General features: G+C 40.1%; 1 protein-coding gene across 1 annotated transcript in view; it reads left to right on the top strand.

The window, feature by feature from the left end:
• Hsd17b12 (hydroxysteroid 17-beta dehydrogenase 12) overlaps positions 1-27251 on the top strand; it is a 135251-nt gene that overhangs the window by 65795 nt on the left and 42205 nt on the right. The window contains exon 4 of the mRNA XM_010612532.3: positions 15908-16015. Coding sequence (XP_010610834.1) covers positions 15908-16015 — 108 coding nt within the window. The remainder of the gene's footprint in view (positions 1-15907; positions 16016-27251) is intronic.

Genomic DNA, 27251 nt, shown 5'->3' with positions numbered 1-27251 from the left:
CAGTGCAGGCCGGTGCCCTTCACTACCCCTCACTTAGGTCACGGAGTTTGTAACCTGTGCTGTCCACTAGGGTCTGTTGATGTTACATACAGAGAAGGGTTCGACCTCATTTGCAAGACATTGCACAACATTGGCAATGCATAGCAAATATATAGCAAAGTGTGGCAGCTCAGTGTGACAGCCAAGTGTTACAGCCAAGTGTCGTGGCTGTCCGAAGGTCTCTGGAGGTGAAGAAGTCAAACAGCACCTGAAATGCTGGGAGAGATGGGGAGAACCTGCATCAGGCCAGTGAGCTCAGAGGAGCTCGGACTCTGAGGTCGGAGTCCGGAACAGAAACAAACAAACATATAGAGATCTACGAGGCAGTGGGGCTAGCATGCTCATTAAGATGGATGGGCAGAGTTAACAGAACATTCTTAAAACTTTAGGTAGAAACATTTTGCAGCATAAACAGTTATGCTGCTTGAACAGAGCATTTTATGGCAAAAACATGGGGGAAGGGATGCCCTGTTGTGCATAATATTTCCTTATCAGCAAGACATTTAGTTTAATTTATCTCTTTGATGTACCTTATTTTCAGTGAATATGAGTATTTTTTAAAATACTATAGATAGTCTCCTTACTTTTGCTTTTGTCTCATAACATACTCACACCTCTAAATGTTAACACTAGGAACAACATACCTGGACCCAGTGGCACACACCTGTAACTCAGCTAGTTGGGAGGCTGAGGCAGGAGGATCATAAATTTGAGCCCAGCCTGAGCTACATAGCAAGACACTGTCTCAAAATATAAATAAAACTAAAGACAATACAAACTTAGACTACAGAAGCTACAGAAATAAACGTGTAGGTTAGTGAGTAATCAGAGTGAGAAAGCCATCACACCCTTGCCCAGTTGCTCCTTTCTTCCTGAGAGGTAAGCCCCTTGATTTTTAATACTGTTTAATTTTGACTTTGTTGAACTTTTTATAATTTCATGATGCTATGTGTTTTCTTTTGAGTTTTGGCTTCTTTGACTTGCATTTTGCCTGTGACATTCATCTGTATTTTTACAGCATACTATAGTTAATTTATTTTCCTCATGTTATGACTACACCATGTTTTAATTATTGCTGATGTCTGAGTGGCTTCCATTTTGGGCCTGTTATCAATATTGTTAGGAATGGTGCCAGACATGGTGGTGCACGCCTGTGATCCCAGCACTGTGCTGAGGCAAGAGGATCATTTTGAGTTTGAGGCCAATCTGGGCTACACAGTGAGTTCAAGACCAGCCTGAAGTACATAGCAAGACTGTGTCTCTAAAAAAATCCAAAAAGAAAAAGGAATAGTCTTGTACATATTTCCTGGAACATGTATAGGTTCATTTCTGTTAGATGTGGACCTTGGAGTAGACTTACACTCTTGAAACATGCAGACTGTCTCTTTGTTAGGTTTAAGACATTGCTTTTTCATTCAGGTTCTTTGGTAAAGATGTATCAAATACAGTGCTGGAGGTCAGCTGCAAATACAGTAACAGACTTGAATTAGCACTTAGTCCTTAATTCTTTCTGTACACAGTCACCTTAAAAATAAGACAAAACCAGCCTGCCTCCCATGCATAAGGTCCTGAGTTTGATCCCCAGTACCAAAAAAAAAAATTTGTCAAAACCAAACCAAAAGCATCTCATGAGACTGCATATTTATTTTCCTATCTTAACTTTTGGTACTTTTTGTGAGTTTTAAAGTTAACTGCATATATATTTCAAAAGCTAAACATGTAATCTTTTTACTTAACTGCTTTTAAAATTTTCATCCTATAAAGTGTTTGTAAGTTGATTCACCTGGAAGTTTCCCTTCATTTGGCATAGTCCCAAGAGGTGAGTCATTAATAGCGAGGAAATTTAAAATACATTTTAAACATCGCTTCTCTGCCTTTTGGCTAAGATCAAGTGTAAAATACACTTTAAAGATTACATTAACGATGATAGAAACTAAATAAATACATTGAAAATTACTGTACTACTTGGAAAATAAGACATTTTAAAATCTCCTTTCTCCCCACCCATTTTCTCTTAAAAGTTCATTCTTGAAAATGTCATAGAACAGATGTGTGTTCATATAAGTTGGCAAGCACTATCTTAAACAAATCATGAATTAAAATAGTTTTGTTATTTTTTTGGCATTGCCTCCTTTCTGTCACCCATTCACACACAGTGCTAAAATGTTACTAATTGAATTTTCTCTTGGCAAAACTACAAGATGATTTCTGCTAAAAGGGCTTAATATTACTTCAATCATCCTCTTACATAACAGCATTGCCTTTGAGACTTGTATGCAGCTGCTCATAGTGGATGAAGGAAATTAAGTACTGCTACACTGAATATTAGGAATATTAATATATTTTAAGAGCAAGTAAAGTTACCGTGGCTAACTTGTGATCCTGTGTGAATAGAGAGCAAGTCTACGGATGGGTGTGATTACTTTTTCCTGAGAGGAAAAGAGCATCACGGGTATGTAGCTGTCCCTCATCTGTATGTGAGAGAGGTTTCCTTTGCCAGGTTCTTAGAGATGATTTTGGGGAGAAAAGAAGATGTTTTCAAGTTATTTTGAAGATGTCCGGAAATTTCTTTTCTTTCTTTCTTTTTTTTTTTTTTGGTTCCAGGGATCGAACTCAGGACCCTGAGCTTGCAAGGCAGGTGCTAGAACCACTGAGCTAAATCACTGGCCCACAGAAATTTCTTAAATAATATTTTATTAGGAAGGTTTTTGTCCTACTAGGTTTTAAGACACATTTCATAGTCGTCTATTTTAAAAATAGGCTTTGTGGCTGGGGATATAGCTCAGTGGTTCCAGCTTCTGCCTCCTAAGCACAAGAACCTGAGTTTGATTCCCGGTATAAATAAACAAACAAACAAATAAGCTTCGTGTTTTAGAGCAGTTGGAGTGCACAACAGCACTGAACAGAAGGTATAGAGAGTTCCCATGCTTCCGGTGCTCCCACGTGTGCATAGCATCTCCGACTGGCAGAACCCAGCAGAGTGGTGCCGGTGCGGAACCCAGGAGCCCATATGGACACCCTACTCTCCCCTAGAGCCGTAGCCGTTTAAGGTTCTCTTACGTTAGTCTTCCATGCCGTGCCATGGACTGCTTCTGTTCTGGATGATTTTGCTGTGGAGAACATTGTTGAGACACCTGGTGAATACTGAACAGGCTTTGCGGATTAGAAGATTGTTGTGCATCAATTTTTTTTTTTTTGATGGTTATTTAGCAGACTATTTTCATAGTGAACACATGTATTAAAGCAGCAACCTTGTAGTCTCAGAATCCCTGTATAGTAACTCTTAAGAATTATTGAGGACTTGGGTCGGGGAGTTAGCTCAGTGGTTCTGCCGCCTGACTCGCAAGCAGAAAGAAGGTCCCAAGTTCAATCCCCGGTACCAAAAATAAAATTATTGAGGACTCAAAAAAGCTTTTGTTTATAGATACAGCTACCAGTGTTTACTATCATGTAAATTCAAATCGAGAAATTAAAAAAATAATTATATAAAGATGAACAAATTTATTGCATGTTAACAGATTGCATTTTTTAGGAAAAAAATAACTTTTGAAATAATTTATTGAGAAGAATGGCATTGTTATGCATTTTTTCAGATCTTAATATTTATGCAAATCTCTAATAAAAAATTGCATTTGTTATTTTGGCTGAAGGATAAGAAAATCTAGCTTTACATAGCTATGTAGTTGGAAAAGAAAAAAGTGTTTCAGTAGCTTCTTTGTGTATTTGAGGATACTCTGGACACATCAAAACTATAATTGGAGGTTTATTAGAGGCAGTATGGAATCAGAACTCATGTCAATGAATTTTTCATACTTAGTTACATTAGAATTCATTCATGTACCTCACACTTTGAATAGGTCTTTTATCCATCATGATTCTATAACATTGTGCATGGGAAAATATCAGTTCCTGGGTTTTATAGGTTTTCCAAATGTTGATACATTACAGCACAATCCCAACTGCTCAATCTCCTCAGAAAAGTCTTTTCTTTCAAATTCATGGTAGATACAAATTTTCCAGAACTGGAATTTCCGTTCAAAACTCCAACTTTATCATGTATAGCAGATGCTGTTACTTATTTATCTTGAAGTGACAGGCTCCGTGCATTCTTTTTTTTTGGGTACCGGGGATTGAATTTGGGATCTTGCGCTTGCAAAGCAAGTAGAGGAACCACTGAGCTAAATCCCCAGCCCTTGTGCATTTATTTTTGAGAATATGTCTGCAAATTCTGAATAAATATAGTTTTTCTTGCAATTCTTTTTTCACATTTTAGTTTTTATTAGCACATGTTTGCAGTGTATAATAATTACATTCGTTGTGGGAGTTGGTATATGTACACATCTTAGTTCTTTTTATGTCCCCTTCCTCTGCTCCCCTCCCTCCTTGTTCTTTCAGTTAAAAGTGTTGCATTAAAAAAAAAAGGGCTAATTCAACTCAGTTGCCCAAATGTGTTCTCATGGGTAGAGATTTAATAACCTTAATGATGATTACTAATCCATCAGGGGGCATTCTCAAATGAAACTGCTTTTATTTCATTTTTTTCCCACAAGTCTGTGATGAATACAGTGACTTCAGTACACTTAGGAGCCACTGCTCTGATTCTCGTTAAGGTTCTAGCAGTTTTAGCCACCATGGTTTTTGTCACACAGTAAAAAGAAGACAATGATGTTTTTGACTTCTCACTTTTAGGACTACTACACTGCAGTATTTTGGGGTGTTGGATACTGTGTCGGCAGTTTAATGTGAAGTGGTCGGGCAGATGGAACGTTATTTATACAGCATTCCCAACAGTCTGAAATTATTTGAAAAATTTTCAAAAATCTATAAATGATGACCTGTCAAACACTGGAAACAGACAGTTGTGAAGATAGCAACGTGCCAGTTTCAGAGACAAGTCTTGTGCAGAGATCGTGGCATGTAGCTGATGCCAAGCCACTGGCTGCTACGATGCTCATTACCCCTATTGTTGGCAGAACATTAACTGCAGCCCTGCACATTTTACACAGTACTTCTGTGTTCTTAGGGACCTCTTTAGATCAAGGTGACTTGTGTCAAGTTCTTCGTATTTGTTCTAAGAATGTTGAAGCACGAGACCTCGTCAACCAGCCTAGCTTTTGCTTGGTGCAGCGTGTGAAATTTATACTCTGAGTAACTTAAATGAAGAGAGATATTTCCTGTGTTGAACAGAAAGGCGATTTTAGTCTTGGCAAGACAAACCAAAAAAAGTTAATTGCAACAAACTAAATATTCATTTTGATAGCTGTTACTTTAAATTTTGTGAGTTTTTCCCAAAGATTTTTTTTTTAAAGAGGGCAAGAAAGGAAACACAACTAATTAATTTCCGATTACCATAATGAGACTGGGATGTAGCTCAGTGATAGAGCATTTGTGTAGCCTGTGAGGCCCTGGGTTTGTCTGCAAGACCTGGGGTTCAGTCCCCAGCACCTCAAAAACAACAGAGTCAACCAACCAACCAAACAAAAGACACATCAAAATAAAAATAACAAATAAAAACCAAAATGACAGACCCAGGTTTTGAAAAGAAGACTTTTCCTCCCATTGTGAGATTTTACCAAACCGGATTGAACACTGGTACGAAGTGCCCGGTTAAAATCGAAGGAGTTAACTTAATTAAAGAAAAAAAAATTAGCTCAGTCAGCCTTTATGGAAGAATGATAATATGATACTGACTTCTAATTTTAACTATCTTTATGCTTGAAAGATGAGGGAGAAATATTACAGTGGGCTACAAACATATATCTTCCGCCTTCTAACTTGATCTTTAGTTCACAGTTATTTACATGGAAAATTGGTCAGCTCTGGCCTAAATCTTGTTGTTAGTCACTTCATTTTTCAAGCTAAGAAAGAGAAAAAAGTCAGGTGCCTCAAGAAAAGTACCATGGAAAGACTCTTAAAAAATAGCAAACATTTCATCATATGATTAAAACATACTGAAACATAATCACAGGAGTATTGTTTAACATGCAAAACCAGGAAGGCTGTTTTAGCTCTAAGATATGATAATATATTATCCAGATTTCTAAAGCAAATTGATAAAACCATTGTATCTGCTCTCTCTCCCTAAAGCTGTGTATCTAACTCATAAAATCCTGCAGACCCCAACTTGGAAGTCTTTTCCAGCTGGGCTGCCTCCCTCTTTCCTCTGCTGTCTCTCCTTCCGGTGCCTCTCTCATGGGACTAGGAAGCAGCTGCTCTGTCCTTTCCCTGCCACCTGTTGTTTTTATAACAGGCTGTGGGTCCTCCAGTCTGCCACATCATTTCCTTCCTATAAAACAAATGTGTTCTTGTCACTTGGCAGCCTCTGATATGTAATGACAGCCCATGAGATGAAATGTCTTAAAACAGGGCCACCTTCTAGGTGTGTGACCTGTGCATTCGTACAGGGCCCCACATTTAAAAGGACCCAACGTCTGTTGTCACTGCCTTGCAATCAATGCCTAATCACTTTCACACAAGGAGACCCACAATTATATTTCGCACTGTCTTGGGTGAATTATGTAGCCCATCCCTCTTGCTATCTTGGCAGATTGGCATTCTACTAGCTTACTTCTCCAACGCCTTTTCTCTCCCCTTAGCCCTGCGTACCATGTGTGCCATCCATTCACAGGCATCTCATAATGTGCTGGTCCTTTTCTCTCGTTTACTCTGCCTTTGCCTGTTTCTCTGCACAACTGGTTCCTCCTGCTTTTCCACAAAAACTCCATGCAAACATTACCTCCTACTTCAAATCCCACTCTGCAGAGCTGAATCGCTTTCTCTTTGATGCTTTCCTCATATTTATTAGAGCAGGAGTTGGGTTTGCATATATTTCCCTCACCAGAATATGACCAGTTTGAAGGTATTAGTTATGTCAGGGTGTAGCCTGACATACGGGTACTGCTTAGTGTGTATTGCTTGACTTTATTCAGTCAAACTTTTATTGAGCTTCGATAATGTGTCAGGTATTGTTAGGCTCTGTGTATATAGTGAGAAAGAAGACAAAACAAGACAAACAACAGGGATGTTGACCCTGCCTTTATAGAACTTATGGTACAGGGAGGGAGGTGCTTCTACTGGCTGCTGTGCCTTGCTCCTAACCAGATGGCTAAGCACATGCTAAAGTTTTCAGGTCCTAGTTTAGGATGGATAATTGTCTCTCCTTGACTAGGGCTTGTGATGCAATATTACAAGCTCTGAAATACAGAGAACTTTGCCTTTGGCAGCTTTCCAAATTGTTTCCCGACATTAAAGAGAAGGGTGGATGTCAGCAGGGTCCTGAGCTTCTACCCTCACATCTGAGACGTCATTGATCATGGGACGGCGACACAGCTAATAACCATTATGAAAAATTGCCAATTATCCTGACATGTCTTCAGGTTTAAGACATCTTGTTTCAGAGATAAAAAGTGAATAAAAATGTGCATCTTGGAATAAATATAGTGATTCAAAGGTTAATCACAAGCAAAGTGAGTCAAAGAAATACTTGGACACTAAAGGCAAGGCTAAAAATAGTATACCATGACAGAAATTTCATGGATAATACAGTAATACATCACTTTTAAAGTACAGTTGGATGTTCATGATCAGCTTGAAGACAATACGCAACTGATATAAAGAGTTAACATGATAGCTAATACGTATATAATAGCCTCGTAGCCTGTGTATCAAGGAAAAACACCTACATGTCAAGCAGCTATCTTTGTAGAAACCTTTGTATAAGACTTGGCACTGGGCTGGGGATTTAGCTCAGTGGTTCTGGTGACTGCCTTGCCAAGTGTAAGGACTTGAGTTCGATCCACAGAACCAAAAAAAAAAAAAAAGACTTGGCAGTAACGTAGAGTACATTCTGACATGCTATCACACGTAAGGCTGATAAGAGGCATTGTGGTTTACAGGCTAGAAAGTGGAATTCTGGAAAAGCCTGGAAGGTGTGAGTAGAGGCCTTCTGCCAAGAGACATCCCAGTTTCTCAGGCCCACGGTTTCCAACCACATCCCACTGCTGCCAGCAAACTGCTCTCCTTGGTAGCAACATCATTTTGGAATCCACGGTGTAGTGATGTTAGGGTTTTCTTGTACCTTCTCTCTTCTTTTTCCTCCCTTCTTCCTTCCCTCTTCCCTCCTTCCTGTGTCTCCCAAGCACAGCCTATCTGAAAACTTCTTCCCAAGTGGCTTTCCCAGGTGTCCACAATTCCTGAACTAGGTGTAGAGCTCAGCGCTCTCAAAGGGATGGAACCTAGTCGTGTCCTGTAAATAGAACAAGTTCTCACGGTGGAAGAAGGGTTTTTTAATTTAATATAAGTGGTTGTTCTAGTTAACAATAAAAAAGAACAACCTTTGCTTAAAATAAAGACTTGGTTTGGGGTGGAGTCCTGATGAGCTATGATTAATTTTTTGGTTTGACTGAAAATGGGTCTCTTCTTCATGTGAGATTAAAATGATCATGATTATTTTTTCAAGGGCAGTGTGAGGAAATGGACAGTTGTTTGTGTAGCATCTCTCATAATTAAATGAACCTTTAAAAATGCAGTCAGATCAGTCATTGCTTTGTAGGGCACAGGGGCCCTTCCTCCAGAGCTACACAAGGAAGGCAAGCATTCTGCGTGAGATGTCTCACGCCATGGGGCAGGGGTGGGGGGAAATGGCAAGGCTGTATGTGGAGGGGCAGGGCAAGGAGGAAGACAGTGGAAGGAGGGAAGTAGAGAGAGTTTGGCTCAAGGAACTTTTTAATTCTTGTCTTGTCTTTTTCTTTTCTTTCTTTCTTTTTTTTTTGCGATATGGTCTCACTGTGTAGCTCAGACTGGCCTCAAATTTATGGTGATCCTCCTTCCTGCCTCAGCCTCCCGGGTGCTGGGATTATGCCCGGCAATTTGTTTTCTTCTTAAAATTAGAGAGTTCGAAAGACACATCACACTTCTTTTACATCTCAAAGTAATATAAAAAATGATGATTTTATATGAAAATGGAAAGGTTTCTTTTTTTTTAACTTGTGAAATATGTTTAGTTGTAATCTGAACTTAATGAGTTCAGATTTAAAGAGCTAACAGCTGAGCGCTGACAACAGCGCTGTACACTGACGAGGCTGTGGTCCCTAAGAGCCTGTCCCTTTTCCTCCCCATCCTTTGCAAGACTGCGGGTAGGGAGAGCAGCGCACAGCTAAAATAGCCTCAGCCTCCCTTCTGTGCCCCTGCAGCCCAGTTCTGCAGTCCTTCATTCAGCTTGGATGGTTTCTCAGATTTCTTATAGCTCAGAATGTTTGAGTGAGAATGACAAATGAAACAATGAAGTTGTTTCTCAATTTATCCTATGTTTCTAACATGACATTGTGTCATGGACGTTCCTCACCCGTATGTACTGGTTTTTTAAATTGAGAACATGATGCTGTTTATTCATTCAGCACACACTTAGCAGTGAGACCTCTGCTTCCTGTGGTCATTGTGCCAATGCTGGAAGTATGGTGATGAAGGGTGGCTGCTGTTAGAAAATAGAGACTCTTTGCTTAATGCATATGGGAAAAGCCTAATAGAGTTGTGTATCTCCAGGAGCACCCCCCGGGAGAAGAAAAAAAAATGTTCACACAAGCAGCCGGATGACTTGAATCTTAGAATATGTTTACTGTGTGGAAAAATAGGGCCAAGAGTGAAGGTAACAGGAATTTTACAGTGGATGGAACTGGAAGCTTAGTGGAGAAAACCGGCTGTTTATTTGAAGCAAAGGGTAAATATATTCTTTATGGGTTTTATTGATAGAAAAATTATAAATAATACAGAAGTCATGTAGATTAGATTTCTTCTCTAGCATTAATATCACACTTAATATCCCCACCCCCTTAGGGGAGAAATTTGAAGAAAATCTAAAAAGTTATTCTTAGAAAAAGACTTAAATTTTAAAGGAGATGACAATTTGTTGAACAAAATGAAAATGATGGCCACACCCCAAGATAAATGTAAGGCTTTCATAATATGTTCTTTTTCTTTCTCATTGCTTTCATAATACGTTTATGAAATTTATTGGCTTCAACCTAAATGTGTGTTAGTTTTATTTTTTAATTTGATTTTTTTGTTGTTGTTTTTGACGGTACGGGGATTGAACTCGGGACCTGCAAGGCAGACGTAGTGCCACTGAGCTAAATCCCCGGCCTTCGTTTTAATTCTTGAGAGGTGTTTCATCAGCATCTCGAGACTCTTTATGGGTGCAGTTCCTGTCATTGTGTCAGCTCCACACCGTGACCCCATCGAGGATACAGTGAGTCCAGCACAGCTCTGTGACTTGGAAGTCGAGTGCCCATGCTTTGCTGGGAGAGGATACCTTAGGGCCAGTGAAGACATTTATTGCCGGATAGCTTTAGGGTTATAAGCAATGCTTGCTTTCTGATTTTCACAATTGCAGACATTTTGTTTGCTGCAGAATAATAGAGATACTGTAAAACACAAGTGGATAGTATCAGTTCTTTCTTAATTTCATTCTCTGCTTAAGCCAGAGCTGATTTTCTGCTTCCATTTCTAGCAAATTGGCCACCTTGAACAGCTCTTACCAATCATTACAAACTTTTTAGTTTCTTGGTTTTTGATCTTAGCCTAAGGACCTAAGGACCGTCTCAGAATGATTTCATTCTGGGAAAAAAGAAATGGGAGGGCATGGCTACATTTGGCTACAACTAAGTAGCAAGATGCCATCCCCTCCAATTTCAGATACCAAGTAGTTTGTCAGTCACAGTATTGGCCAGCTTTGCACAGTGATGGGTTGTATTCTAGTAGTGTAATTCTTTGATTCCTTTTCTCAGTAACTTACAACTAAAAGATTTTACCGTGAGGCAGCTATTTGAACAAATGGAGAGCCTAGGGTGAATGCCACATTGTCATTCTTCATAAATTTAATTGAAATGCTTCATGCAAACCCAGTAGAAACTGAGACTAGTGAGGACAAGCAATAGATTTTTGAAAAAGCTCAGTTAAGGAGACTTAGACTACTGGAAACATTAAAAGCTATCTAAATGCATAAATAATTAAAAGTAGGTCATTACAAAAAAACAGGAAAATGGAGAATAAACAGATGACTAATTCTGGAATCAGAACTTGCAAGGTATAAGCTGTGCAGTAGCTTTATACCCCCATTGCTGTCAGTCACTGGACATGGGCCACACGGGGAGGATGTGATCTTCCACAAGGCAGCCCGAAAGGGGCCCTGAAGCTGACCGCTGGTGACCCTCCCAAAGCTGGACACAGAGCATATCCTCGTCGGGGAGGTCGAGCGGCTCACTGCTGCAGTCTCTAAATTCCATTGTTTGCATGTTTTTGGCCTCCATACCTGGAAGGTGCCCGTTAGATCTTATCACAGCTCTGCTCCGGAAGACCGAGACTGTGCTATTCCCTTGTTCCTTTGTGGTGGGGCCAGGATGGCAGTGCCCAGATGGAGCCACACTGAAGTATTGGGTGCAGTTCCTCTTGTTCTTCCCCAGCAGTGGGCTGTCACGGCGTGGTATAGACTGATGGTCTTACGAAAAGTCTTGGAATGCGGGACTAGTGTGCTGCCGTTGGTGGCTACTGTACACCGTGTGTGTTGGCAACTGTTTCTGTTCCTGGTGCCTAATACACTCTTGTACTGATTCTTAGGGTTAGGAAATTTTTGTCCATTCAGCCTGCCTGGTCTGTTAGCAAGGTCAGATGCAGCGTGGTAGGTTACAGGAAGGGCAGGATTGTAGAGGAGAAGATTACAGTGGGACACGGATTGGAATAGGAACTGCAGTTGTGGTTCTGCACACGGAGCCACAACTCAGAAGGTCAAGCCTGCAAACGGTCATGAGAACCATCCGATAACATTCTGGGAACAGTCTGTTTTGAGAAAGTATATGAATAACTAGAGCCAGGTGTTCATAAAAAATATTTTCTAATGCTTTTCTAGAGATAATCTGTAAGGAACTAACTGTTTATTCTCATGGAAGTATTGTGCATGCATCTAATAAAAACTGAGCTTGGGGAGAGTTGGCTGGTGCTTGCCTGTGACAGCTTCAGCCCTCTACTCCTTGGCAAAACTACATCCCTGCTGTCTGGCTGTCCTTCACGTCCCTGACGACAACAGAAGATGCCTCACCTGTGATGACTTCCCAGTTCCTAGTGAATCTGGTCACTTCCCACATCAGCCTCTGAGAACACCCATCCTGATTCTCACCTTACAGTCTGGGCCCCATTCTGTTCCTTAATAGATGCTGCTGCTTTTGTATCACATAACTTGGTGGCTAACGTGGGACCCGTCACATCAGTCCATGGAATCCTCAGAGCCCATCCGTGAGAACAGGGTGGATAATAATCCTGCATTATTTGTCTCATTGTTCAGTAACTACAAAACAGAGCAAGGAAGAAACAAAAACAGAGCATGGTCTCTCTCTGCTCAGTTTAATTCTAGTGGAGCAGATAGACTAAGATGCTCCTACTCTGTGTCACAGGTGGTAAGTCGAATGGAATGACATAACGCAGGGCGTGGGGTGGGCTTTGTAACAAGTTTGCATTTCGTCCCATGTGTCATGATGGCGTAGCACAGGCCATCACACCGAGAAACAACAAGAACACCCTTGTTTTTTAGGAAAGAAACGATACGGCAGAGTGGGAGGGGTGGTGGCATTGTTTTAAAGAGTGGCCAACCAGGACCTCTCTGAGAAGGTAACATTTGTGCAAGGACCCAAGTGTGCCAAGGGATGCAGAAGCGCATTCCAGCCAGAGAAAACAGTGCACACCAACTCCCTGCATACATTTGGAGCACATTAGAAAAGCTGCGAGGTGCTGTCATGGCTGGAACTGGGGAGTGAGAGAAGAGAGCTGCTGGAAATGCGTTCGGAGAGGTGTTCGACTGTTACCAAAGGCTTCTAGCTCTTCATCTCTTCATCGGAGATATTTGGAGGTGTGTGAGGAGGGGAGGAAAATGATCTGAACTATGTTTATGAAAAGAAGAAGCCCCCAGCAGAGGCATTGAAGAAAAGTTAAGAGGAGGAAAAAAAAAGAAAGAAAGAAAGTAGTGTTAACTGGACTAGAATATGATTCTGGGTAATCAAGGTATAACTTCACAAATTTTAATATCTTGAAAAACTTGCACCAGCAGCCATTTTGCTGTGGCGGCAGCGAAAGACCGAGTGGGACCCGAGGGTAGGTAGGGAGTGGCCACGTCTCGCTACACAAGGGCCCCCCGATACCTCCCTGTTTGTCAGGAATGTTGTAGATGCCACCAGAAAATCTAAAGCAGTCCACAGTAGCTGGCAAGCATCCGCAGCTTGAACCAACCTGTTAGTTAGAATCCAATCATAAACCGGGCAGGGGAGACAAAAGACACCTGAAGTTCAACCATCAAGAAGTAAAGAGGGAGGGTGGACACAGATACAAAGACCTGAAAGAGGGGATGTCTTCATCAGGCAAAAGACAAAACCAACTCTGAGTCTTTGGCTTTCCTGCATTCAGTCAGAGTTCCAGAGTCAAAGCCAAGTTTGATTTTGTTGCTTCTGTGTCTCATAAAGTCCATCTTGCAAGTCCTAAAGAGTAAAGGTCAATGTTCAAGATCAAGTGACATTGAGCACCAGGCCAAATGAAGTCAGAAGAATGACATCCTTGTCCTCCAGCTGATCACAGAAGATCAAGCAGCCCCAGTCAAAGGAGAACTTGAAGTAGAAGTTCTTCATGGGGAAGAAACAGGAGACATTCAGACAGCCTTAAAGAGCCTTGGCACAGGCGATCCTCTTACAGGCAGTCTAAATCTCTTTCCAGATCACTACCTGGGCGGTCTACCTCAGCATGGCGGTCAAGAACTCCAAGGAATTCTGGTTCTAGAGGACGGTCAAGGTCCAAATCCTCACCAAAAAAGGTCCAAGTCAGTAGGAAAATCATAGTCAGGTTCACCTCAAAAGCAGACTAGCTCAGGAACAAAAATCAAGATCACACAGAAGACATTCTGACTCGATAGCAAGATCCCCTGTAAATCTCCCACAGGGTATACCAATTCTGGAACTAAAGAATCATTTTCAGTCATTCCAAATCTGGCTTGTCATAAAAACAGTTGGTGGACAACAGAAGACCATTACATAGTCTCTAATATGTTATATTTCTCATGTTTAATAAAACTCTTCAAGGCTTACCAAAAAAAAAAAAAGAAGCTTCCATGGAGGTTCATTTTTAAACATTCTTTTGAAAAATGTCATTGAGTTGTTTTTAGTAGCAAAGCTACACAAGACTCTATAATAATGTACTAATGTATGTGCATTCATCCAATCCCATGAGGTGTAAAAGAGTGATATGATTCAGGGGTTGTGAGGTGGTAAGATTTTCCTAAGTGTTAGTACATAGTGCTGGTGTAGAAAAAAAATTCCTTTGCTTTTCAAAATAAATTGCTAAGTTTGTCTTCTTTTGTTTTTGAATAAGGTTTTATATAAAAGAGGAGGGATCTTTCAGCCTTTTGATGGTACTGGGGATTGAACTCTGGACCTTGCACTTCTGAGGCAGGTGGCGGAACCACTGAGCAAAATCCCTGGCTGCACTCAATCTTTTGAACTTGGGCTTTTTTTCTTCCATGTGAATGTGGGATGATAATAAAGTCAGTGTTTTTTTACTTGCTGATGGTAAATTCTGTAGTAAGATAAGTTGGACCAGCTGCTGTGACTCATTTATATTGTGACAGTAAGCATACCTTTAACACCAAGTAAGGATTTTCTTGGCCAGTTTTTCTTCTGTCCAGTTTATGCATGGATTTGTACCTAGGGTCAGTACTTTTCATGGAGTCAGTCTGAGAACCCCATCTTTCATGAACCGGCTCTTTAATTTTAAATGTAAATCCTTTCAGATCAAGAATGGATACTTGCTCTGAGGATTAATCCTAAGAACTCAGTGATGAGCTGACATTCACTTTGGTGGAAGATTTATTTTTAGTAGTAGGATTTTAAAATTAATTATTTTGACTTCTCAGCAAGTTCTAAAGAATAGTTCTCTTAGTTTACTGCATTTCTCTGAGCGAAGTCCTGGCCAGATGGTAAAGGAGGAGCGCTGACAGGGTCTCCCAGTGCTGCAAGCGCCCATGACCCCACCTCCTGTTGGTAGGCTCAGAGAGGACTTTTGACTTGCTCTGAGTTGTTTTGCAAATAAATGTGAAAACGAGATTGTCACCCATGCCTGGGTGACCTCAGAGCTCATACCAGCTCTGCAAAGGGTCCGACTGGTGAGAGCAGAAGTCAATATTCTGTTAGCTCAGACAAGCTTTCTTTCTCCAGAGTCTCATTGCTGAGGTTCTTGCTTCCATCAGCTCTGTTTGGACCTTAAAAGTCCTGTGCACGGAAGCGTGCTGAGGTCCTTCTTGAGTCGCTTTATAGATTTATTGCTGTGTGCATTTTGTGTGGACTTTTAAATGTAGTGACTGTTAATTATTAACCATGCTCCTTCAGAATTACAGTAAAATCAGTCATTTCTTTCTGTCTTCAGAAAATGGACTTATTTTAATGTCATACTTCAAGCTATTTTACATAAAGACCTCTTCCTGAAGTTACGAAACATCAATTTGCAATTAAAAGCTCAAAGCCAGTGATAACTTGAAGAGTATATAGCATCATGATATGAATCATGCTTCATTCCTCGGGGTCTGAAAAGCAGTTATCATTATTGATTTATAAAGGGAGAACTGATTAAGGAACATTAAGCTAGCCCTGTGACGACATTGGGATTTTTAATTGCTGAACTATTGTGTCGACTGTGTAGTAGATGGTCTCATGATTGCCTAAAATTATCCTGGTGTAAATGTCATATCAAATTGGGAGGGAAAAAGAGGGTTTGAAAGGATGATGTTATCTAATGCTTTAGTCCTAATTGCCGTGTGTTAATTTTTTGAACTTTATTCCCTCCCCAGGAGAAAAATTCAAAGTGGAGACGAGGACCATTGCTGTTGACTTTACATCAGAAGATATTTATGATAAAATTAAGACGGGCCTGGCAGGTCTCGAAATCGGTGTTTTAGGTTTGTATTTTTGCCATATTTATAGATTCTTGCATTTGTGACTGCTTGACTTTTACTATGCCTTTGTTTTCTCTTTGGATAGATATTAGGTATTCAGTGAATAAAATAACCAGTGAGAAGAAAATTGTCCTATGAATACAATTGATCATTCAGTGATATTAGTCTATATGTGTTTAAGTCTTTTTGTTAAGTATATATTAACTACTATTTGTATAGTGATTTTTTTTTTGGTACTAGGGATTGAACTTGGGACCTTGCACTTGAGAGGCAGGTGACAGCACCACTGAACTAATGCCCCACCCACTATTGTATAGTTTTGGTTATTTTCCCTACCTGCTTCATTTCTGTTATCATGCTTCCTGTATTTATTCAGATATAGTTTTAATAACCCTTTAAGATAGTTGATACCAAGCCATGTAGTTGAAAAAAGGAAGGCTAGGAAAAGCATGCCCAGCCTTTTGTTTATCTCCTTTTACTTTTTAAAAATTTCTATTTTTGGGTTTTTTGGGGGGGTTTTTTTGGATACAGGGTCTTGCTTTGTAGTTCAGGCTGGCCCCGAACTCACTATGTTGCCCAGGCTAGCCATGAACTCGAAGTGATCCTCCTGCCTCTGCCTCCCAAACGCTGGGATTATAGGCGAGTGCCACCACACCCAGCAGCCTATTTATTATTGTCTCCCTGAAAAAGCTTTTTGGACATTTTTTCCCCTCCTATTCTCACCTCCCCCATGAAAATTTTAATATCACAAGATTTCCCCACCACACCGAAATTTGGTCCCTCTGAGGAGATGTACCTCAGCTGAAGATGAATGGTTTCAACATGGGTGACTGGCCAGTCATATGAAGATTGAGGGGCATGAGTAGGGGTCAGTGTTCTATTTGTTTTTTCTAAGTCTTCTATTCTGCCTTGTTATGCCACATTAGCAAAAATGAGACACTGAACTTTGTTATAGAAAAGATTCACCAGGAAACATTCAAAGGAAAAAGGGCCTTTGATAAATTTCTCACAGTTCTTTGAGTCGTTTCTTGAAACGGCATCTAGTCCAGAAAAGCCACTTCTGCACTGAATCCTTTTATCCTATTTGGTAGAATAGCAGGTACCTGGTAATTCCCCTTGTTTTCTTTATTGGGCCGTAAATGAAGAGAACAAAAATTTTGTTTCCTAACATTTCTTTGGTCATAGAAGCTCAGCCTCCCTTTTTCATCCTATAAAAAATGATTTTTTTATACATGTACCAATGTCCCACAAGGAATGTAAATGTTACATACTACATGTATGTACTAATAGACTAAAATTAAAACTTTTTATCAAAAAATGTTTTTTATATAATTTCCAGATGAGACAATTATGTATTTAAAAAAAACAGTCACACCTGGTAGGTCTCCATAGTGTTCTTGGCCACGCAGTTCACCCTGGCTCTGGCGTGCTGTCCTTCGCCTCCCTGGTCCCTGTCATTCATTTCCAGGTCCCCTCACGGGAGAGCCAGTGAGTAAATGATGGATGCAAACATGGGTCTAGTTTTTGCCTTTTGTGTCTCCATGTTCTTCTCTGAGTACACAGATTGCCACAAGTCTTCTGCAAGTTCCTCCTCCTTGGTGTAGATCTGGAATACATTAAGTACTACCAACATTTGTCAAAATCTTGGCTATTTTGAAACTTCCAAAATAGCAGCTATAACTTACTAGTTAGTATAAACACTGCTGTGCTTTATCTCAACCCTGTTTTAAATGAGTGATGGACTAGGGCAGTGATGGCGAACCTTAGAGGTTTCAGTGAGAGCAGACAGCCCACAGTGGCACACGGGCCACAGGTTCACCATCACTGTCCTGGGAAATGAAGGCTGATGTAGACAGGAGGGTGGCTCGAGGCTCCCTAATGAAAGGCGACTGAGAGAAGGTGTCATTATTTACCTTATACTTGTGCTACGGAGAATGACTTACTTTAGAAGTACATTTATTCATATTTGTTTTTAGCTCTGTATAAATGGTAAAACTATACATACTCTGAGATTGTGGCATTGAAGACAAAAAATGTTGGGGTTCTGCTAGGATGTCCAAGTGGAGTGGGGTTGTTGGTGGGTGGGTAGATAGGCGTAGGCTTTAGTAGCATTTTGGCCTGGAGGTGCAGTTGGGAGATTGGTCTCCTAAGAGCAAGACTGGAGAGCGGCCGAGGAGAACACAGAAAATGTGAAGGGAAAACTGAAGACAGAGCTCTCGAGCTCCCTTTCCTCATCAAAGGCTGTCTGGAGGAGAGAGCACAAGGGAGGAATGAGTCCTTGTGTGAGTTCAGCCCTGTTGAGCAGACCTCTAACACAGGCCACATAAGTAATCTGAACTTTTCTAGTAGCTACATTTTTAAAAAGAAAAAGATGAAGTTAATTTTAATAACGTATTTTATTCAAGCCTGCTATATCCAGAACGCCATTTTAGTGTTTCAATATGAAGTATTGAAATGTTTTGCCTTCTCTTTTTCCTGCTAAGTCTTACAAGTCTGCCGCATGTCTTACACTTGTGGCAAATCTCAGCTCTGCCTGGCCCCACATGTGAAGGGCCGAGTAGGCACATGTGGCCCGTGGCTGCTGTGGACATCTCCACTTTGCTCTTAGCCAGCTCTTGTCTTCAGTTTGTGTGAGAGAGCCATACGTACCATTTCGAGATGTCTCCTATGCTTTAAAGCAGCGGTCCCCAGCCAAAGGGCAACTGGCTATGTCTGGCAGTGTTTGGTGACATTGGTTATTGTCACTTCTTGGCCAGGGCAGGGTGAGGGGATTTCACAGCCCCCAGTGGGTAAAGGCTAAGGATGGCGGGAACATCCTGCGTGCTCACGGGCCAGCCTCCCACAGCAAAGAGAAAGGCATAGTGCTGTGATGGTGAAACCCTGCTTACAGTCCCTGTCCTTAGACAGTTCTCACTGAGTACTTAGTGAAACCTGCATAACTTTGGTTTTGATTTCTGGTTGGTTTCAAAGGAACAATAGAAATAACTAGCAAGTGCTTATGTAATCCTTGAAAGTACAGTAGCACTTTCACATACATTATCTGCTTAGGTGGGATCTACATTTAGTTTTCCTTGAAAGCTGCATTTTATGCTATCAGTGGGTCATATTTCAACTTTAATCCCAATCCGGGTGTAGCTCTGTAGAACTTTGGAGGAGAGGCTGATGTGCAGGTTTTCTTTCCTTGATCACCTCAGTTTCTAGCCCCTTTGCCTTCTTTCCTTTCTCCTATTTCCCATTCAGATTCCACATACTTACTCCCTGCTTTTGTCTGCTCAGGCCCAAATTACCTCGTTTAATTGCCTCCCTCCTCACTTAATAAAACCGCACTTGTGTAGATATACTATGGGTAGCTTGTTTTTGACCTAGCAATCCATATTAAGTCATAGGAGGGAATTAATTCCTGCTGAATTTTAAGCTAGTGATGATTAAAAAGAAAGCTAACTTACCAGAATGCACTCAGTTTGTTTGAACAGTGTCAAGCATCAAACTATATTTATCACTTAATAAAGAAAATTAGTATTTTCAAAATTACAAGGGAAAATGCTAAAGCCCTTTGTCGTGAAAGAAACATTGTTTTCAATGAGATAATTGGAAAGAAAACGGCCATGAATTATGTGAATTTACACTGAAAGGTCACCATGACTTGATGAGACTATAAATGCTGAAGGTGGAGGAGTTGGATTCTTAATTCTATTGTGTAATAAAAGGTAAGGATCTGCTGTCTTCTTTCAGGCAAAAGCCAAAAAATACAGATTTCAGCAAGCTTATAAAACTTCCACTATTTAGAGAAAATGACATCCTCACTTCTTTGAATAGGAAAACAATTGGTTAGCACAGTATGATTGCTATAAGGCTTGCTTGGTCTTCAGGAGAGACTTCCACCTTTGGTCCAGATTGCTTTGGAGGACTTTGCATGATATGTCACCAGGAGGTGTACTTTACTAAGGCCAAAGAAGTGACCCTGGATCTGTCATACGCCACAGACAGTGCTTCTTTGAAACTTCACTACTGTGACACTTTTCAACTTTATGAAAGTGTGATTCTTTATTCTGGAAGAAGGAAAAATGCAGTACCTTAATTTTGTGATCCCCTTTTTACAAAATCAGCCACACCTCTACTCTAGGTTTTAATATACCCTAGATGAGAAGTCCTCCATGCCTCGTGCTTCCAAGATCCTCTTCACCCAGTGTTATGGTTTGCATCATTGGAGAACCAAGAGAGTCCGTTGGTCATGGGTGGCCTGTGTTGCCATCCCGGCATATTGCATTCAGGGTTGTTTGTCTTCCGTTTACATTTCTGGTCAAACCCATACACACTGCCCATGATTTTAAGAGGCCTCACTGTAAAAAAAATAATTGAATAGACAGCAGTGCTGAACAGACTTTATTTTTTTCTTTTCTTCCTATGACCTTTTAAGTGGATACCTGCTCCACTAATATACATGGTGAGCTGTTTTAGAATTATTGTTCTCGTTTCCTTAGCAGAATGCAAACTTCGTCATCCTGCCTGTGCAACCACTGTCCTCACTAAACCTTACAGATTTTGAGAAACGTTTGTGTTCCCTTTCCCCTCTAAAATCTTTGTTTCCTAGAATGTTCTGGGATAATATATTACCAACTATAAATATTACATACAGGGACAGGGATTTAGCTCAGTGGCGCTGCCACCTGCCTTGCAAGCACAAGGTCCTGAGTTTGACCTCAAATAAATAAATACTACATATATTAACCTAAAGATTGAGCAGAGATGCCCATCAGAGTTAAGATCAGTTAATTCTGTTTCTGTGTACACTGAAGTTTTTCAACTTTCTTTAAAAAAGATCCAAAAGTAAAGATAAACGTTACTAGCGCATGGTTTTAAAACTGGAAGAGAAGGCAACAGAGTGTTACACAGGCACATTGGATTGATTTGTTTTCATAGTCTGTATTTTGGAAGACATTACAAGTGAAAATACTTTCTAGAAGATATTTCAGATTGTCTTTATGAGACAAATATATCAATTTATGTCCATGTTAAATATACAAGTCTTACAAGATTAGGTACACTTACGAGATTAGGTACACTTTTTTCACATCTTTCTTCCTTTTCTCTCACTTTTCTTCTTCCCTTTTTACTCTTTTATTTTCTTTTTTCCTACGAGAGTGTACGTATACTAAAAAATGTTTTTGATCTGACTTATATCCGATGTTTGATTCAGAGCTGTAGATGCTTCTGAATTTAAGAATTAAGGGGAAAAAATATTTAGGAGCTCTTTATTTCAAGCATGTTGGAAAGGGTTTTGCAACATGACTTGAGAGTATATTAAAGTAAGCCAGCATGAATTTGACAAAGAAGATATTTGAACTTTGACAATTTATTGTACAGTGCGTGGTCATTTTTTTTTTCCACCTTCAAAATTCAGTTTATGGGAATATCCTAAAATCATGTGGCCATTGTAACATCTAATAAATCTGTTTTAGCACCAGCATTATACATACAAGGGCTAAAGTATTGGTAAAGGTCTTATGTTTTGTTTGTTTTATAGTTCGTTAAAGCAGTTTCTTTAGCCAATTTCCAATTACTATATGAACAAAAACACTGCTAAAACTTGGAGCCCTAAAGCACAGGGCAATTTATTAATTCATTTTTCTGTAGTAAAATTCAATTTTTTACTTATTCTATTTCTAAAGAAAAACAGTAAACATAAATATGCAACAATTTTAAAGCTCCAATTGTTAGGTGACTTAGAGAAAGTGAATATGCCTCTGAACAGTGCTTTGATGTCATCATGAAAAGTCTACATGCAAATGCCCTAAAGTCAAAACTCCTGCCTTCGCTTTTCCAGACCAGACGGCTACCGTGGTTTCCCCAAATTAAGACCTACCCAGAGAAGTTAGCCTTGAAAACTAGAGATCAGAAATGCCAGCCACCATCAGCCTAACCTTGGCTTACCTGGCTTACAGAGCAGTGAGGGAATAGTGAGGTGTGGTGTGCGTGACACTGCCTATCACCATGGTAACAATTAGCTGAGGCCCTTTTCTTTCTTTCTTTCTTTTCTCTCAGTACCAGGGATCAAACTTGGGAACTTGGGCTTGCGGGGCAGGTGGTGGAACCACTTGAGCTACATCCTCGGCCCTCAGTTAGGTCTTATTTCCAAGGAAAGACCGTATTACCATTTGGGGTGCCACAAGGTCAACTGCCTCCTAAGTTCTCTCTTTAGAGGAAAAGTCACAAACTTCCTAGGTTTTATGTACAATTTGATAACACATTCTTATACACTGGTTTCTGGTTCTTATAATTTTTGAAATCCACATATATCCCTTTTGTTTGAATGAAAGCAATGAACAAAAATTACTTTCCTTTAAAATTTAGTGTTGATCATTAAAAACAGTCATGCTTGCTACGGTGCAAAAGTTAAAATGAGTATCACTAAAAACGCCTTCTCTTTATGTTGTGCGGTATGAGCTACACTGAGTTATAGACATTCTGAGATGTGGGATGGGTCTAGGCGAAGTTGTTTATAGAACGAATAAAACTTTATGGAAAGTATTTCCACACCTCTATACCAACTACTGATTTTATAGACCTGGAGAGCCTATACTACCCCTCAGAATGTTTACCCTTTTCCTAATACTTAAAGAGGCAGGCATATATTCTTTTGCGCATATTCCTAAATAAATTATTTCTAATTTTAATAAGAACTAGACTGTATAAGAGTTTGCATATACTTGTCATTATGCAGTACTTATTTAAGTCAATTTAAACATTTTTTTTCATATATCTGCACCTTGATTTATGGTTCAGTCATGTTTTAAATGGCACTAAGCCAGTGACCCTTGCTGTCCTTGTACCTACTATGTTTTAAAGGGAATTCCAATTGGAATAATAAGACAAATTAGTTTTGTAACAAACACCAACTAATGTAAATCAAGTTCATTCTGTTGATGACATATAGCATTTTAAATGAAACATTTTACTTACCCAAAAAATAAATCCAAAAGTACAATTAGCTACTTGGTAAGGACTGGTTGGCTTCCACATGGCTTCTGAGTAATTGGGCTAGGAACCAGAGGGGCTTCCTTATATCTCAGTCCTCAACGGATCAAAGAGGAATAGATGTAGGCTTAGGAGAAGGGACCAAGGTGCAGCAAGCAGGAGTGTGCTAAGGAAAACTTGTCTAGGTTGCTTGGAAGGAAAGGAGATTAGCTCACTAGGTAAGTGTGAGGCTCTCTTTCAGTTGACTAAGGAAATTAGCAGTAGAAGAATCCTACTTCTTTAGAGTTTGGACTGATAGAAGCTTATAGATTATCTTCTTACTATCCTCAGGAACTTTACCAATTAGAAAGAGGGTTTTAAATGGTTTTCTTTTGAAATATAAATACCCCTGAAAATGTCAGTGGCATTTACCATTTCATCTTATTAAGATTATTCAGTTTATTGCTTATCCACTTCTTACTGTGTCAGTTTCCCTGATGAAATGGTTATGTTAGTGGGAACATAGAAAAGTCACTTTGAAATGGAGAAGCTTCGATTCAAAGAGAAAACTGAAGTGTTATATTGGTGACCAGGGGGGTACTGAGGTGGAGGAAGAGCAGAAGAACAAAATAAGGTTAGTTGAGAGGGATAAATTTCATGTACTTGAAAATACTCTTCTCCCTTTCCTTCCCTGGAGCCAGGTATAAATGCCTTAGGCTCCATAAAGAGCAGAGACATATCATATCATATCATATCATATCATATCATATCATATCATATCATATCATACCATATCATAGGAAAGGCCTGGAAGAACGTGATAGGATGGTTTGGGAGGAGGTGAGTTTCTCTGACGGTGCCAGGACCTGCTTTCTATGCCTTGGAAGGATTTAGGGTACTTCTGAAACTTTCCTTTTATAATACTGCAGTCACATGCTCTTACTAACCCCCCAGAGGTAGCACAGATGGCACAAGTTCAAAGGCAGGGTTTCCAGCAAGACTCACCTCACTTTTGATGCCAGTTGCAAGTCTTTGGGACTTCTGACCAGTTGGCTACAAATTTCTGGATTCCCATGACTCCCCGGCTTTAGCAATTCAACTAGAGCCATTCACAGAACTCAGGAGAATGCTGTGCTCATGGTTTCACCTTTGTCGTGAGGCTACAAACCAGGCTTAGCCAAATAAAGAGACATATAGGGCACAAGGTCCTGAACACTGGAGTTCTTCTGTGCCCTCTTCCTGTAGGGTCAGGACACCCCCCCATGGCTTATCAGTGTGTTCACCAACCAGGAAGCATCATCGGGCTTCAATGTTCAGATTTCTTATTGAGGTTTCTTATATAGGCATGATTGATCAAATCATGTGGTTGAACTCAATCCCTAGCCCTCTTCCCCTATCTGAAGGTTAAGTTGGCTCAAAACCCCAACCTTCTATTCACATAATTGGTCTTTTTTGGTTACCAGTATTCATCTTCAGGTATCTTGTTAACAGAGGTCAACTATGATCCAAGAGTCCACAGTTAATAACATAGGCACTGCTGCCAGGGAATTCCAAGAAAACATCTCTTTAACAAAAACCAGACACATTAGTATATAGCACCTTTCCTATTTTCCAAAATTATTCTTGAGGTACAGTGTGGTACTTCAATATATAATATACATTGTACAATGATCAGATCAGGGTAACTGGTATACCCATCACTTCTGTTTCATTTTGTTAGGAACATTGAAAATCCTCTAGTAGTTATTTTGAATATGTAATTTGTCAACCATAGTTACCCCATTGTGCTTGATTGGAAGTTCTTCCTCCTGTCCCACTGCTCTCTTGTGCCTGTTCATCATCTCCTCTCCATCACCCTTTCCATCTGCCTTTCCTAGCCTTTGGTAACCACTGTTCTACACTCTTTCCTGTTTGTTAATTTATTCATTTAATCAACCATATACAAGTTCATAAAATGAGGACAATTCTAACACTGTGGCAGTGCGCCAAATAGACACTTTCTGCTTTTATGGAAGACTTAGCCATTGGACAAGGAGTTGGAAATGTGTTGTGTGCAGTGAGAATGTCAGAGAATGTCAGAAAGACAAAGCTGTCCCCAACTGCCCAGCCCCCCAGAAAGCAACGTGCAGGTCGAAATCTAAAGGCTAGCAAACCCTGGGAGGAGAGATGCGGGAAGGGATCCCGGGTAGGAGAAACAGCATGCGCAGACGCCTGAAGAGTGTATGCTTGGCATGTTCGAGGGACTGATTGGAGGTAATCCTAGAGCAAGGGTTTCTGCAGGCACAGAAGCAAGAGAGGAGCCTGAAGATGAGGCGGAGCCAGATCTGAAAGCTGTGGAAAACTAGGTTAATACGTTTGGACTTGTTCAAGAAAAACTTTAGTCAAACTAAATTTAACAAAGTTTGTTTGCATACAGGCTGCCTTCTCCACAGAAAGAAGTTGAGAGGACTGGGCTCTGCTGTGCGGGTAGGCAGTGTTTATGGACAGCAAACAGAAGTGAGGTGCTGAAGTGGCTTGAGTGCTTGCTGCTCCATTGTTTGTCTTGTTTGACATGGTCTGATCCATTGGCAGTGTGACTGAGGCTCTGCTGCTGTGATTGGCAGAGACTCACCTATTGGTTATGAAACAGTCGTCTTTATAAGCTGAACTGCCATTGGTTATGCAGAGACCCAAAGTACAGTAGCATCCTTGGGCTAAATTTAGTTAAGCAGACTTTGTTGGAATGAAAGTACAATGGGAAGCCATTGTGGAATTTTAAGCATGAGTTGGTAACATTCAAATTTTAGAGAGATCCTTCTGACTGCTGGGTGGAGGAAGGGAGATCAGTAAGACTGTTTCAGCCTGAAGAAGCTGTTTTATATTAGGATAGTGGCAGTGAAATGGAAAGAACAGATTGAAGAGACTGACTGAAAGAGATGTTTAGGAAACAGAAACAGGACCAGTTTCTGACGATCTTGAGTACAAAATAACAATTCGTAATTTTATTTTGTCATTATTTTCAACATTCACTGATTACCTTCAATAAACCAGGCACCTTGCTAATGCATCTCATTTAATCCTTGACAACACTAGAAGGTAGTTACTAGTATTTCTATGCCCATTTTGCAAATAAGAAACATACCTGGAAGTTAATTTCATCAGGATTAGACAGCTAGTAATTAGCAACTTCCAGGTTCTGACTTCAACTGGATAGAATTTCATTTCTCTAGAATAGAAAGCTCTGGATCCACAGCAAATTCTGAAGTGTGGAATGGTGATTTTACTTTGGGTTATAGTAATCTTGAGAGTGTGTGAGAAACCCAAGTGGAGATTTAGGTAGGTCTCTGGGTACGAATTTCCTCCCGTGCTAGAAGGGAGTCTTCTTTGTGTTGAGTGAAGCTGTGTATGGCCAGTTATGGTAAACGGAATAGATATGTGGATTTAGACACAGACACACATGGAGACTCATCAAGAACATTATCTGACTTAAGTATAGTGACTTGTAGTTCCATTAGATGTATTGACTGAGATTGGATTTCTAAAGTGAGCGTTAAGACTTTTAGAATTTAAATTTATTTTCTTTTACTCAAAAACCACTAATGGCATTAATTAAAGCAGAACCTTTAACTTGAAACTGGGTAATTACCTCTGTGATTTCAGAAATGTAAATAGAACTGTAAGTCACGCAATTGATAAATGTTCCTCCCATTAGCTGACGTTAACTTCCAACCTTGTGTCATTCTCCTTTCCTCATTCCTTCTTCCAGTTTTATCTATGGCAGATCCTCTCTTAATTCTGTAATGAAGATCACATAGCAATTTAAATTTAAACAGTGAAAGGGAAATGTTCTGTCGTGTTGCTTCTGGCTCAATCTTAATTTTTCAATTTCTGATTAAAGGCACTGCAAATTGAAAGCCTTGTAAACTCTCTTTTATTTGGAAATTGCTACTCGCAAGTATATGAAAACTGTAAAGTTTGCAAAATGTTTTACATGGTGTTCCAAATATCATCTGTCAGTGTATGAACATGTGCTAGCAACAGCAATATGCTAAAGAAGGCAAAGCAGGGATTTCTTTGCATCACCCCGCACTGTCTATAGACTGTGGGACTAGATCTACGAGAATACAGTACAGAGGCTTGAGGAGGAGTTGGGAATAAATGTCATCAGCACAAACAGCTATTCTGGTTAACTGCTGCCCAGAGCTGTCTTCCAGAAGGATCTGCCTACTTGGATGCTGATCATATACAACCCGAAGAGGAGGATACTTTGTCTCAGGCACCAAGTAGGAGGTCAATAAATTCTTGT

The sequence above is a fragment of the Fukomys damarensis genome, unplaced genomic scaffold, assembly GCF_012274545.1.
Source record: "Fukomys damarensis isolate Sample0158 unplaced genomic scaffold, DMR_v1.0_HiC HiC_scaffold_27, whole genome shotgun sequence".
In the NCBI taxonomy this organism is placed as follows: domain Eukaryota; kingdom Metazoa; phylum Chordata; class Mammalia; order Rodentia; family Bathyergidae; genus Fukomys; species Fukomys damarensis.
Note: the sequence above shows the minus strand (reverse complement) of the source record. Positions and strands in the feature narration are given on the sequence as shown.